This window comes from Falco punctatus (assembly GCF_963210335.1).
Source record: "Falco punctatus genome assembly, contig: scaffold_35, whole genome shotgun sequence".
NCBI lineage: Eukaryota > Metazoa > Chordata > Aves > Falconiformes > Falconidae > Falco > Falco punctatus.
The window spans coordinates 1366429-1380242 of record NW_027660155.1 but is presented as its reverse complement, the minus strand read 5'-3'; the positions used below and the strand labels follow the sequence as shown (position 1 = coordinate 1380242).

Below are 13814 nucleotides of genomic sequence, written 5' to 3'. Positions count from 1 at the left end.
TTGCTCACTAGAAGCGAGTATTTTGAAGAATGTTCAACAAGTGCAAAAGGAATAAGGACTACATTGAAGATCCCAGAAAAACAGGAATGAAGAGCAAGATTAAAACAAAGAATTCAAAGTGGGTATTCCTGCGTTGTCTCAAGATCAGTCTAGCTTCTCCTCTAACAGGGGCTTCAAAGCTTTTACTGCAGCCTATCAAAGGGACTCAGGATGCAGGACCTGTGCTTTGTGTGTGCAAGCAAGAGACTGCAGAATCAATGCCACCAAGTGTTCCCTGCATGCTACTAATCCCTCTCACTCAACAGGCCGGGGTCATTTTCTAGGAGACTGAGCACAAGGAGAAAAAGATTCGTACTACTCAAGAAAAACAAGCCCTACTATAAACAGTCTGAGACCACAGCGCACTCTTTCTCCTCCCAAGTCCTTAACCCACATAAATATGCTCTTCACACTTACTAGGCCTCTTCAAGTGAGGATTTCCCGTAACATTGTTGACTTATGCTAGTAGTATTACTGTTTTCAAGGAACCGAGCAAATTACTTGGTTCAAGAAGCCATATTTCCCTGAGGGTGTGATTCCAAAATGAATATACAACAGTATTATTCTTCAAGCCACATACTTTAACATAACCCAGGCCTGTCAGTCATCACAATGTGGTACCACAGCAATTATCTACGTGCACAGGAGGCAGCCACAGAGTGCTGTTTGGGTAAAAGCAACATTTTCTTGATTAAACTACCTGTACCATGCGCTTTCCAAAAACAAAATAAATAAAAAAAAAAAACCCTCTACATCTTCCTTCAATCTATCAAGAAACTTTACAAATCTCTGACTAGATCAAAGCAACTATTCCAAGTCAAAGGAACAAAGTTTGGCTCTAAATTAAACTCCCCTATCTGGGAAAAGTGAATTCGGAAAAAATATCCCATGTTTTGCTCATATTTCATGACATATTTAAAAAAGGAGTAATAAACTGTGTTTGAACACTGTCTGCTGCCCATTTGCCACAAAGTTCTGATGTAACACCCTTAAAAAAACCAGAAAGGATAGAACTTCCCACTGTAGGGCCTGAGAGGTAAAGATCAAACTGTCTTGTACTATATTAAAAGATTAGTTTTCTAAGATTCCTCTAGGGCTATATGAGCTCGTAAGCATAGACTGGATCTTAAAAATTAAGGAGTTGGTTTTTTTAATTTAAAATGAACTCACTGAAGGAGCTAATTTTTTGATAACAAGGCAATTCAATTGTTTTTCTGGATCACAAGTTAATATGGACTTTTTAATGTTTATTTCATAAAATTACTGGAAGTAGAAGTGGTTTTTATTTTTACTAGAATCAAACTATGTCCATGAAGATACAGTACACACAGAAGTTGCATTATTGTTTCTAACAAAGTGACTTTTCCAAGACAATTTTTCCTAAGTATGTCTCTACAGCACCTACACAGCAACAATCGTAACTGATGCTGAGAAATAAGACAACTCACTAAAGGCAGCTTAGTGCAGGTGAAACTATTAATATTAAAACACCACCGCACAAACTCAGTGGAAATCAACAAGACATGTACGGTCCTGCTAACTCATCTGTTGCTTCCCAGCTACAGGAAGATGAACAACTACTCAGGACGAACCTACTGCTTTTGCAATTCATTTTCACAATCTGAATGGCCATCTACAGGTACAAGTACACACCCCAAAACCAAAACCACTCTCACCTAGTTCCTTCCCTGTCCCCCTTCTCTCTCTGTATGAAAACCTATACAGATGGGCAATCTGGCAGGCAGAACGCAACAGCCCGGTAAGTGGGCCCGTAGCACACAAACCGCAGCTGCCTTCACCCCTGACAAGAAGCACCTCCAACCAGCAACAAGTCAGCATATTCACAAAGCTTCTTGCGCTACCCCACCTGATGCCTCCACTAAAGTCAACGGCAAACACAGTGAGCGCTGACAACACAAACCCCCTAAAGAAAAGGCCACAGTGATTTTCCTCGTGAGCTCCTGCGTGATTAAAGATCCTACCTCCTCTGTCCACAGCAGGTGCACCCAACGTCAAGCCAGCAGCTCTGGCCCGGTGAGGAATGCCAGGTACTGTGTCGCCTTGTGCACCACCTTCGTCTCTGTCTCCCCAGAATGCGTATTCCACCAGTTGTTTACAAAGACTATATAGGGAAAGAGAAGAAACATATTTGGTAAAAACAACCACATACTTGCTTATACAGTTTAATAGAACAGTTAACAGCCACTTATCCACCCTACACGTATTCACAGCCATATGAATTCATATACTTGTATGCATTCACTGAGAGTAATACACACAGAACTTACTGCACGACTACTACCTACTTCAATATTCACTACAGTCATGTTCACTCTAGAGGTGCATATCCACACCTACGAAGCTATTAGCTCCCGCTCGGCACAGTATTTTCAGCTTAGCTGTTAAGCACACATAACCACCTTAGAGAAGGGATACGCACAGGTACAAAGCTATCCATAAGAGGGGTGAAACTGCTTAAGACTTTAACAAAAGGGATATGTTAGATCTCTGAAACAAAAGGCTGGTAGTTCCTGCTCATTGTAGTGGAAGTCAGTAAGGACAATGGTGCTGGTCTGAGGAGAGGACTGACATGCATTTCAGTTTGCCACGTTCTACCTCTGGGTAACTGTAGGATACAGACATGTTTTAGAGTTTGTATTGGGCAGGTGCAAGCTTAGCGTCAAAACTTAAAATCTACAGACGATTCAGGGCGGAAATTTTCTTCAACATCCAGATTAATACTAGACACAGGGAACGATATGTATCAGAAGACGCCACTGAGCACAGCTTCAGGACAGCTTTCAACACACCATTAAACCGTGCTGCTATTACTGAAAACATTCAAAAGCCACACTGACAACTGACAACCTATTCTAACAATAAAGTCAAAAATTTACCTAGAATATCCATGAATAACAGCATAATCCTCAGCTGTCCATCCATTAGTGTCTTTATGGAAAAGATCAGCACCATATCGAAGAAGAACTTTTATTAAATTAAGCTGTCCACTAGATGCTGCAGTCATAAGTGGGGTTCTGAAACACCAAAAATATGTTATGAAGTAGATCATTTGACACAGACACTGTAATTATTTTTATTCCTATTTGCTCTCAAAAACTACTGTCCTCATTACTGAATGAGCAAAAGAAAACGCAGTTTTCATTAAATATTAACAGCAACCATAAAATGCAAGAGGGAGTCAAAACAACCAAACGTTCAATCTTCAGACAAAGCTTCCACATAGACAACACTCACATACAAACTATGCCACTATGCAGGAGATGTCTTTTCAAACCGAGGCAGTGCTGCTGAGTTAACAGCATGTTTCCTGCCAGAAGGGCCACCACAGACAATGCCTTCTTGTAATCCTCAATGAGGAAAGCACCCACCGAGGTATGACAACAGCCAAGTGCAGATGTTCTTTCACAAGTCACACAGAAATAGCTGCTATGTGGCTCCCTGGGTTGTTTTTTTTTTCAGAGCTCATTCTCAGGCCTCCGATTAATCCAACCTAAAGAATACTGAAGAGACCCATGCAGAGTTTTGACAAACCACTCACCTTTCACAGTGATCTCGAGCATGCACATCAGCTCCTCTCTGCAGAAGAAACTCTGCTATATCTTCATGACGTTCAGAGATAGCAAGAATAAGCGGAGTGTTTCCCTCCTGAAAGGACAGATAAATACATTTAAAAATAAAAGTAAAAAAAACAACCCTACAAGAGAAATACTAGTACAACTTTTTGAAAGAACTTCTTCAACAAATACAAAAATTTACCTTATTCCGAGCATCAATATTGGCATTATGCTCAAGTAACAGCCCCACTACAGCTGTATTAGGAGATCGGACAGCAAGGTGAAGGGCAGTGTTGCCGTCAGCATCTGCCAGATGTGGGTTGGCACCGTGCTTTAGCAGAATAGCTACACATTCTTCTTGCTGGCACTGTACTGCCTGGGAACAACACGCAAAAAAGGAAGAACTGCCAGCACTCTGTTACAATTGCCCCAGCTTCCCAATGCTGGAAAATAAGAGCACCTACAAAGCTGAGCTAACATATGCCTATTCCACGCTGATTACCAGATGCATGCTTCTACGCTGAGCTGTGTAAAGAATCCTACCAGCCACCTCTCATTTAGTTGGCAAGCCCCACTTGAAAGAGCATAACATATTCCAAATACCTTCATCAGCGGCGATCTGTTATCACTGTCAGTAAGATTTAGTTTACACTTGTTTTCTACGAGATATGTAACAACATTCACATGGCCATTCGCAGAAGCAAGATGCAGAGGTGTCCTAAAAATTAAACATATTAAATTAGCACAAACAGACAACTAGAGAAATAATTTCAGGCTCTGATAAATTGATATGACCACAAGTTTCACTTTGCACAAAGCAAGCTTAAGAAATGATTTCTCATTCCGTTACCAGTAACAGCAGTTGCGCACCAAACACCCGAGACTGGCCAGCAAAACCCCTCCGCAGCATCTGCTTAGTAAGGTGCCATTTCCTTCACTCTAGAACTTAATCTGCACAGATTCCTGTGCCCAGGTGTTGGTCACTGCCTCCAGCAGGACTACACCTGTAGTGCAGCAAAAAAGACCAAAGTTTGGGAATCTGAGAACTATGGCAAGCAACCCTCTAAGTTCTGTAATTATTCATGTGCCAGAAGTATCAGAGATGTAGATGGGCTTTATATAAAGAGTATTAGCGTTTCCCTGCACTTCAAGAATTTCTGCTTTTTCTCTAGCTTGCTTACTACTGCAACAAAACCAAGTACTCACTTGCACCAAAGTGCCCCCCATAACATGCAGCAAACCAGACAGAACACTGTAATCCTGAGTACAGGAAAGTAATACCTGATCCTTCAGATATGTATAACTACAATAGTCATAATAAGCCTACTACAGAGGAAGTCCTCTCCAGGGAGGGAATACTGTGTTTCCATAATACATGACCAGCATAAGAAAATGAAACTCTTTTCTTCAAGTTAAAGCCTTGCCAGAAAGAAAAGGACTCCTTCAAACCACAGAACATCTTGGGTCTGATGTCAATTAACCAGCCTACTTATATTGAAAGAAATTGCCCAGAAAGTCCTTGCATGTGTTTCCCCCTAAGTCAGAGGCACAAATCAGCACAAGCTTCACGCTGTGCAAAGGCAAAGCACCTGCTGCTCTGCAGGACACCTGTCCCAACAGAGCAGAAGACAAGCTAGAAAACAGCTGGGACCTTCCTCCCTTGAAGGTGATGCAGTAACAATCCCACAGTTCCTCAAGAACTGAGGGGAACACCAGCACTGGCTCTGAACCACATCACTGTGGGTAGGTCCTTCTTGTATTTAGGAAAGCTCAACCAACCTTGCTGAGGCAGAAGCACAACAGCTCCCTGGCTACGGGGGAATGGAAAGGGAGAGGTACACAAATGCAGTGGCAGGTGATGCAGAAACACAGTAATCTGTAACACAGATACTTGTTACAGGGCAGCTGACAAGCCTCCTCCACTGCAACAAAGATGAGGATGAGAGAAATACATAAAACTTCAAAGCACTTGTAATGTCTTGCTACAGACAGGGAACAGACTGGAGCACTGACAGAGGAGTAGCTCAAGAGCAACTACCACCACTTTTGAGAAATTCCCATGTAAACATGCAGGATCCTTCATCTCTGAAGAAATGACTGGCTGAGATTATCTGAAAGCTAACCAGGACTGGTTATGAAGGAGTCCACAATCATCTGAAAGCTGCTACTACCAACCACTAGGAAGCATGACAGACGTGAAGTAGTCACTATCAGCTCTGCAAACAGAAAAGCCTTCAGAAAACTTGTGGACTTGTTGCTGTCCTCCTCAACCAAGCCTCTCAGTCTGTCAACAGGAGACGGCTCTGCTTGGAGCAAGGCCTGCTGTGCTCCACAGAAGATCCACTCAGGGAACAGGCTGGCAGAGAACACCGGTGTTCAGGGTTGCCTGTCCCTGCAAGAGGCCTCCAGTAACACCGAACTTCTTTTGCCACCCAACCCTGGGGACACTGCCCAGATTCTGTTCCTGCTCCTGCTGCTGCTACGCTGATCACCTACAGAGTAGAAGAGAACTGCTGATGCTGAGCAGCCACGAAGCAACCCCACTGGGAAACAGCAGGTTGGCAGTATGCACTTTGAATGGCCCTTGAGCCGACAACCCAGCAGCTACAAGCCAAGCAATGAAAGCGCTGGAGTTCAGTCTGACAGGCAGCTGACAGGGTAAATCTCCCTTAGCGATGAGCTCTGATCCAGGATCCATGACTAGCTGGCATTGTGCCTGCAGTGCTTCCAACTCTGTGCTGACTTTTGCCCGTCTCTGTCAGTGAGGCTGAAGGTTTTGCTAGACCACCTCTGAAAGCTGCCTGCTCCTAACTGATGCTGCATCAAGCACACTTTCGGGAGGTCTTATGGGCTACAGGACCCACTTTATGGAAGGAACTTGTATGTGTGATACTTGCCATGTTCCTGGTGCAAGATTTTGCTTTTGGAAATCCTGAGGAGCAAACCTGAGATAGTCATACAACCAATGCACACATTTTTGCCGTTACTTTGCATTATTTCCTATTCTTCACCTCTACTTCCAATGATATCAAGTCTTCCAACACGATGAAGCCCTGAAATGCAGCTGTATCCAGTGGTCACTCACAACACACATCACACCCACAAGCACTAAGAGGGCACAGGTGGCCTTGCAACCCCCATGGCTGGTACAGAGGGCAGTGGCTGCAGCAAGCAGGCAGGCTCTGTCCACTGAATTGCTCTCAGCCGCGCTTTTCAGCAGCTTTTCAGCACTGGGCATTATCATGGCAAAACCACCACAGTGCTCATCATAGTACACTGCCTTTTCTCCCCTCCCCCCCCCCCCCCCCCCCCCCCCCGGCCCTGGCTTGTTTTTTTTTACCGTTTGTGACTTTATTTGTCCTGTTATAACACTGACAATAGCCTGGCACACAGAAGGAAACCTTTCCAGAGGAAACAAAGCTTTCTAGACAAGATGAGCTTGAAACACAAAAACTAGCTCAATTTCATACCAGGGTCTGCTAAGAGCTGGTGACTGACTGATGACTGAATCAGCCACAGTGAATGGGAAGGCAGTAAGAAGAAAAAGAGAGAGACTTTCAGAACTATTTCCATAAATGCCATCGAGCACCTTGACTCTGGCAGCTTAAGTATGCACAAAAGTGCACTCGAGCCACCTTAGCCAGCATCACCCACCCTCCAGCTGCATAAACTAATACTGGCTGGCAACACTCAGGCACACAGCCCACGTGCTGACGGACTGCATTCTTCATTGCTTTTCCTACAAATCTAGACAGTTCCAGGTGTTTTCAGGGCAATAAGCTAGCTGGCTGGCAAAAGTCCAGTCTTCAGAAAAGACAGCCCAGGATGCTGAAGTACTCTGATTAAACCAGCATCTCCTCTGAATGTCATGGATGTTTTGACTCAGAGTCTTTTCAGAAAAGGCATTAACAGCTCAACACATACAAGACCCAAAACCTTCAGCTGATTCCCTTAGGCTTACGGTGGATCATGAGGAGCTATGCTGCAGCCCACGGCTTCTCCCTAAGATACAACTGCCAAGTACTTGCTGTGCTCGACTCAAAAGCACACATCCTAACACCTGCCAGAAGCAGCAGCTTCCTCTGCATGGCACTGCCCAGATTTTCCAATCCAAGGCACTAATTAGCTGTACCAAGGCCACAGAGCAAACAGCAAAGTAACTGCCACCTAAAATCAGACTGATGTTGCTTTGGCTGCAACATCACAGTCACAAGAGGCACATCGGGCAACCGTCCACACAGCACCAATACACACCACATTTACCCTTTCCTAAACGCAGTGCTTACCCCTCTTTTACTCCCAGCTGATGCAGTGCAGCTTGCTCAGCTCAACTACTAACCCCACACGCTGAGGCCTCCGAGGTGCATGCACTCTGCCTTCCAAGCCTGCCTGGAGAATGGCCCTGAGGCTCCTTCTGCAACCCGCCCTGGCCAGGCTGCTGCCGGCCCCCTGCCGCTCCTGCGCCCCCAGGCAAGGCAACACCCCCGGGAACGAGGGCACGGAGGGGGCCGGGGCAAGACCGGGACAAGACGGGGGATGCTCGGCCGACTCCAAGGGCTCCTGGCAGCACAGCCCTGGCTCCCCGCCCAGGCTGAGGCTCCCCGCAGCGATGCTGCTGTTGGCTCCCAGCGCCCTTGAGCTGCCGGTGGCTGCAGCTGCACCTGCGGGTGCCGGCGCTGCCCGCAACCCCCCCACACCCCGCCCCAGCACCGCCCGGCGCTGCTGCCCCCCGCCGCTTACCGCTCCGCCGTGTCCCGCTCGTCGATGCCGTATTTCTTCAGTCTCTGCCGCACCTGACCCAGGTCGCCGCGGGCGGCCGCACGGTGCAGCTTGCCCAGGTCCTTCAGCCGGAGCTCGTAGGCACCGGTGGGGAAGGGCTTGGCGGAGCTGCCGGCCGCTGCCGGCCGCCCCTTCTTCTTCCTCCCGAACCCGAAAAACCTCTTCATCCCGCGGCACGGTCCCGCCTCAGGGAAGAGACGGCGGGAGGCACGCGGCGGGCTGCGGCAGGCCCCGGGCAGGGCCGGGGGATCGGGGGTCCCGGGGCTGGGCATCGGGGGATCGGGGGGCCCCCGGGGCAGGGACGGGGGATCGGGGCCCCGGGCAGCGGCCCGGTACGGCTGTCTACAGAGCGAACCACCAGAGGGCGGGAAGCCGAGCGCACAGGCTGCTCCTCAGCGCGGCAGCGGCGGACAGCGCCTCCCTCAGCGCGGGCTCTGCTGGCGGGGGCGGGGTCTGCTCCGGCGCGTGTCCAGCGCGAGTGACGTCACTTCCTGCCCCGCGGTGCCCGGCGGCTCCCGCGCGGTGCCCGGCCGCGGCGCTGCCGAGCGGGGCCGGGGGCAGCGAGAGGCCCGGCGGGTGGCGGCGGCGCTGCGCCCCCCGCAGAGCACTCGGGCCGCTGTCGGGAAGCCCGGGGGGGTGCCGGCGTACCGGGCAGCAGCAGCTCCCCGCTGGCCCCGGCGGGGCCCGCGCTGCGAGCACGCTGGGGGGCTCGGTCTAGTTGGTTTTAAAAGAAAATGGCTCAAACTGGGAAAGCGCTTGTCGTTCAGGGCAAGGGCATCTCGTCAGGGAGTTATGGCCAAATCAGCTCTGCGAGCAATTCGCCTCCTAGTTTGTTGAGCAGTCCTGCTTGTGTGCCATCGTTAGCCCTGGGCAAATGGATGCCAAAGGAACGAACAGCAAGGGTTAATATAGCGGGAGGGGGGCGGGGGGGGCCTGTAGGCATCATCTAGTTACCTGCCTTGCCAGGACAGGGTCAGAAAGTTACTTTCCAGTAAATGTGGCTGAGCTGGCACTGCCACAAAAGAACACAAACGCGCACTGAGGGTATGGAAACGTGGTCCAGAAATCAAAAGACAGGTCGTGCCTTTGGTATAGATAAGTTGGGAACCATCCTCCGTATTGTACTGCTGCGGTGATGGCACTAAGTAGTTCAGCGTGGTGAAACCTTACTATAAGTACCATATGGTTTTGGGGTGATGTCACAGGCCAGTATACCCTAGATGGTTTGACTCATGGAACACCTTGCCAGCACACTACTTCCTATTAGAAACTGCCTCTTGCCAATGAGTTTGTGAAACATGGGAGAGATGGCAAAGAAAACCTCAATCAGAGAGAGGGACACACTTCACTGTGATTAGCGCTGAAAATACTGATTACAACAGGACAGGAATCTAGTACCACTTTTTAGGGAGGAGATTCAGCCCTTTGAAACACCTTCTTTTTCTTCATCGCTAATAATGGTACAGCTCCTAGAACCTTCATTTTCCTTTCTGGAATGAGCCTTCACAGCTTTATCAAGCCTGTTCGCTCTGGCAGTGTTCTCGCCGACCAAAGTGGCTGATGTACAGTCACTTTCCTTAGCTGATCCTCAGTGTATTAGCAGCATTCCGTTATTGCAGACGTGATCTCTAGAAGGAAGAACTATAATAATTATAATAATATTTTTTTTTTTTTAAAGACTGAAAAAAGACTTTTGCTGAAAACACATCCAAGTAAATTCAGGTTGCAAAACCTGAATTCTATGAGTTTTGGGAAATGGCTATGAGCAGCAGCCATTTGAAGAGTACCTCTGTAATCAGTCTGACCATTTAATGGGGGAATGGAGAGCAAAATGCATTTTTTAATTGAGTGTATTTGTTTTCTTCCAGACATTAGAAGAAAGGCAGGATTTTATTTACAAGGTGGCAATACACAGTAAACACAATCCATCTCTGCTCTTTCCAGGAGGAAGTATTTCTTCTCCAGTGTTTTTTCAAGTGCATGCATGCTCAGCCACAAAAACTTGGGTTTATTACAGGTCACTCCCCAGCCAAGACCAGGAGACTCTACAGTTCCTGTGCAATATTAAATGTTTCAGAATGGTATTACCCTCCCCCCCGTGATTACCCAGTTTTAGTTGGCAGGGACTTGGTAGCTGGCTGGGCTGAAATTCAGTTTCAGGCTTTGAAGATAAGAGGGTGCTGATGGGTCCTGTGGATATAGTATTACGGGCACAACGGGCACTATTTGTTTATTATTAGCCAGAAAGGATGCAAAACTAAAAACTAGAATCTATCACCCAGAGCAACCTCAAAAGCACTTCTGGGAACTCTGCTTCTGGGTCTCCAAGACCAGGAAAGACGGACTGAGTCAGCTACTAGTAAGCAATTAGTTACTGCATTCATTTTTTCTGCATCACCTCACACTGCATTGTGCCCTGGGAAGCAAAGACACCATTCCAAAAAGCAAACCCCCAACTGCCTCCTGCTCAACTCCTGAGCCTGAGACAGGCTTCAGGGGGTGACCTTGGGCAAGGCCAACTTCATAGAGTTGTTCCAAGTGATGGTTGCGTTACTCCCCTCTCTTCCGAGAGGGAGTAACTGGGAACTCTTCCCAACAGAGCCACTCCAGAACTTACACAAAGATACCCATCTAGCTTTTATTTGCTTCCTCCGTGACCCCCAAACGATAAGGTACTCGCAGCCTGAATGGCAGGGATAACAGAAAACAATGAGTATGTAAGAACCTGACCAGAAGGTGCATGTGGTTCTCCTGGGTATTGGCTCGGTGCCCAGAGAATTTTCTGGGCTCACCTGTTCCAGCAGTTCAGCCTTTTCCTCGTCAAGATGAGCAATGTGCTCTTCCAAGGTGGGATCGTGACTTCAAGTGCTCCTCCCACGTGCTGTGCAAGTCCTTGGATGTCAGAGCCAGCATGTTCTGCTTCTGCATCTGTGAAAGCAACAGTGGCAGAAGAAAAAGCAAGGTGGCCGGAAAAGACAAGAGCGCAGGAGAATGCAGTAACTCACACAGAAACAGGCCTAAGCTCTCCTCCACCCATCCAAGACCTATGGCCAAGGTTGATGTGGAGTGTAAAACACACCTTAGGAACCATAACCAAGAACAGCAGCTGGAGCTGGTGGGAAGAAGGAATACTCTAGAAGTGACAGGATGAGGTTACAACTTTGGGGGATAAGATGACATGCACACACACACACAAAATCACCCTACAGCTTTCCTGCAAAGCTCCTCTGGTTCCCTCTATACTTCAGTTTTCGTAAGAACACTGCAAAACGTGGTGCAAAAGTACAACATTTGCTCCTACTTTCAGCAGCTACAGTCAGATTTCTTCATATAGTTACAGACATTAAGTACCTTAGTTTTCAACTTTTTTTCCAACTCCTTTTGCAAGTGCAGCTTGTCTCTCTCCAGGTCACTGTGGTAGCGTGTAGTAACTTCAAGTGAAGCTTCTGGCATAGATTGCTTTTTAGGTGCATCAGCAAGCTCCTGCTGCAGTTGTCCAACCATGCCCTAAAGAAACAGTTAAATTAGCATGAAGAAAGTTCTAAGAACATGAAATACGCCTTTAACTTATTTTATTATACAATTAGGCCCGTCTTTAGATTGAACCCAAAGGTATGAAATTTTGCCTGCCACCAGCAGGCATCTGCGCAGATGATGAACCTCTTGTCATCTTTCTCAGCTGAGCACCTTCAACTATCAGCAGCTGTTCATGAGGATTTCTGTTTCCTAACACATAAAAAAGGCTCAGGTATTGTTCTTCCTTGAACAATACACAAGCACACACTGCAATCAGGTATTTTTTTCTAACAAAACCCAAAGAAATCTGTTGTGATCTAAGAGCCATAGTATGACTGCAAATATTACTCTGGTGACTGAAGACAGGACTTCGTATTAGATTGTTCTTTGTTCTGTTTCTTCACTATACAAATACAATTAAATGAATACAAATATCTGAAAGCTCTTTTGAGATACACTTTAAGAGTATGTTGAATCACATCCTCTTGTAGTCTTCTTACTGAGCTCGTTTTAGAATAACAACTGCCTTTATACTGATAGATTAGGTTTACAAAATTCTGGATAGCTCATATATATATATATACACACACACACACACACGATCTTCAAAAGGAGCCTGTTATTTTGGTAGTAAGAATACAAAGCAAGTCACAGATTAAAATGATTGACAGTACTGCTGGAGCGTGGCTACATATCATAAAAGAGAAGGGAAAGCTTAAGGTCACTGTCTGACATGAACTTTGAGGAACAGGCAGGCCCCTCAGAATCCTCAAAACACATACAGAAATCAACAGCTGGACATTACTAATACTCTTCAATCTAGATAGCAACTAAAAGAGAAACTGTAGAAGAATGGCTGCAGAAGCGTGGCCTTAGAATCTCTGAAGATCTGCACAATCCAGGCCTGGTATTAGAATTGGCCTGTAATCAGAACTGTGCTGAAGTTGCTGTGCTGAAGTTAACAAGAAAGGTAGCCTTGAGCTATTCTTGAATCCTGAGACCAAGTAATTATGTTGTGCCAACAGGCCGTGGCTGTAACAAGCTACAGCTGCTGGGAAAGCAGGTGCAGGGCCAAGAAAGAGAGGGAGCGGTATGGGAAAATAGGGAGTAACAAACTACAAGGCTGAAGCACAGCAACACAATTAGCTACATGGATAGAATGCTTATTTTAGTCATGATAATTAGGGGTGTGAGAACCGCGCGCATTTAGAGACTACTAACCAATTATATTTCTGCTTTACGAATGTGCATGTGTATCGGTTCTATATAAGTAGTGTTAGAAACTAATAAAGTTGAGCAAGATGCATAACTCATATTGAGCATCTTCTTGACCCCAGCGAACCCTTCTTCCAACAAGAAACTATTTTTTCCCCTCTGTAGAAGCTTCATATAAATCCAACCCCAACCACTTCACTTGTCTGCATCTTCATTTCTCAGCCCTCGTGTATTGGACCGTTCCTGTTTTTATACCACTCTCATTCATGTCATCAGTGCAATATTTATATAAAACCCATCAAATACAAAAACTATTCTATAGGGCATATGTCTTAGGGTTAAGACTTAAGGTTAAATCTTAAGGTTTAAGTCTTAGGGTTAAGTTTTAGGGTGAAGCCCTAGGGTTAAGTTTTAAGGTTAAGACAGGGTTAAGTCTTAGGGTTATGTCTTAAGGTTAAAGTCTTAAGATTAAATCTCAGGGTTAAGTCTTAGGGTGAAGTCTCAAGTATAAGGCTCAATGTTAAGCCTCAGGGATATGTCTTAAGGTTTAGTCTTAAGGTTCAGTCTTAGAGTTAAGTCTTAGGGTTAAGACTCAAGGTTATGTCTTAGGGTTAAGTCTTAAGGTAAAGTTTTAAGGTTAAGTCTTAAGGTCAAGTCTTAGGGTTCAGGCTTAGGTTTAAATTTTAAGGT

At 46.3% G+C, this 13814-nt stretch overlaps 2 protein-coding genes across 2 annotated transcripts in view; both read right to left on the bottom strand.

The window, feature by feature from the left end:
* The window catches only part of LOC308057752 (uncharacterized protein), a 40664-nt gene extending 37942 nt beyond the window's left edge, over positions 1–2722 (bottom strand). The window contains 1 exon segment of the mRNA XM_080411804.1: positions 2022–2722. Within this exon segment, the coding sequence (XP_080267930.1) occupies positions 2022–2274 (253 nt within the window). The 5' untranslated portion in view covers positions 2275–2722.
* Positions 2723–4219: 1497 nt separating this feature from the next.
* On the bottom strand, positions 4220–11944 carry LOC308057754 (ankyrin repeat domain-containing protein 7-like). The gene is made up of 4 exons (XM_080411806.1): positions 11745–11944; positions 11186–11321; positions 8355–10034; positions 4220–4618 (listed from the first exon to the last, which is right to left on the bottom strand). Exons 3-4 carry the CDS (start codon positions 8663–8665, stop codon positions 4561–4563), a joined length of 369 nt encoding a protein of 122 aa, XP_080267932.1. The 5' UTR covers positions 8666–10034; positions 11186–11321; positions 11745–11944; the 3' UTR covers positions 4220–4560.
* Between the last annotated feature and the right edge of the window lie 1870 nt (positions 11945–13814).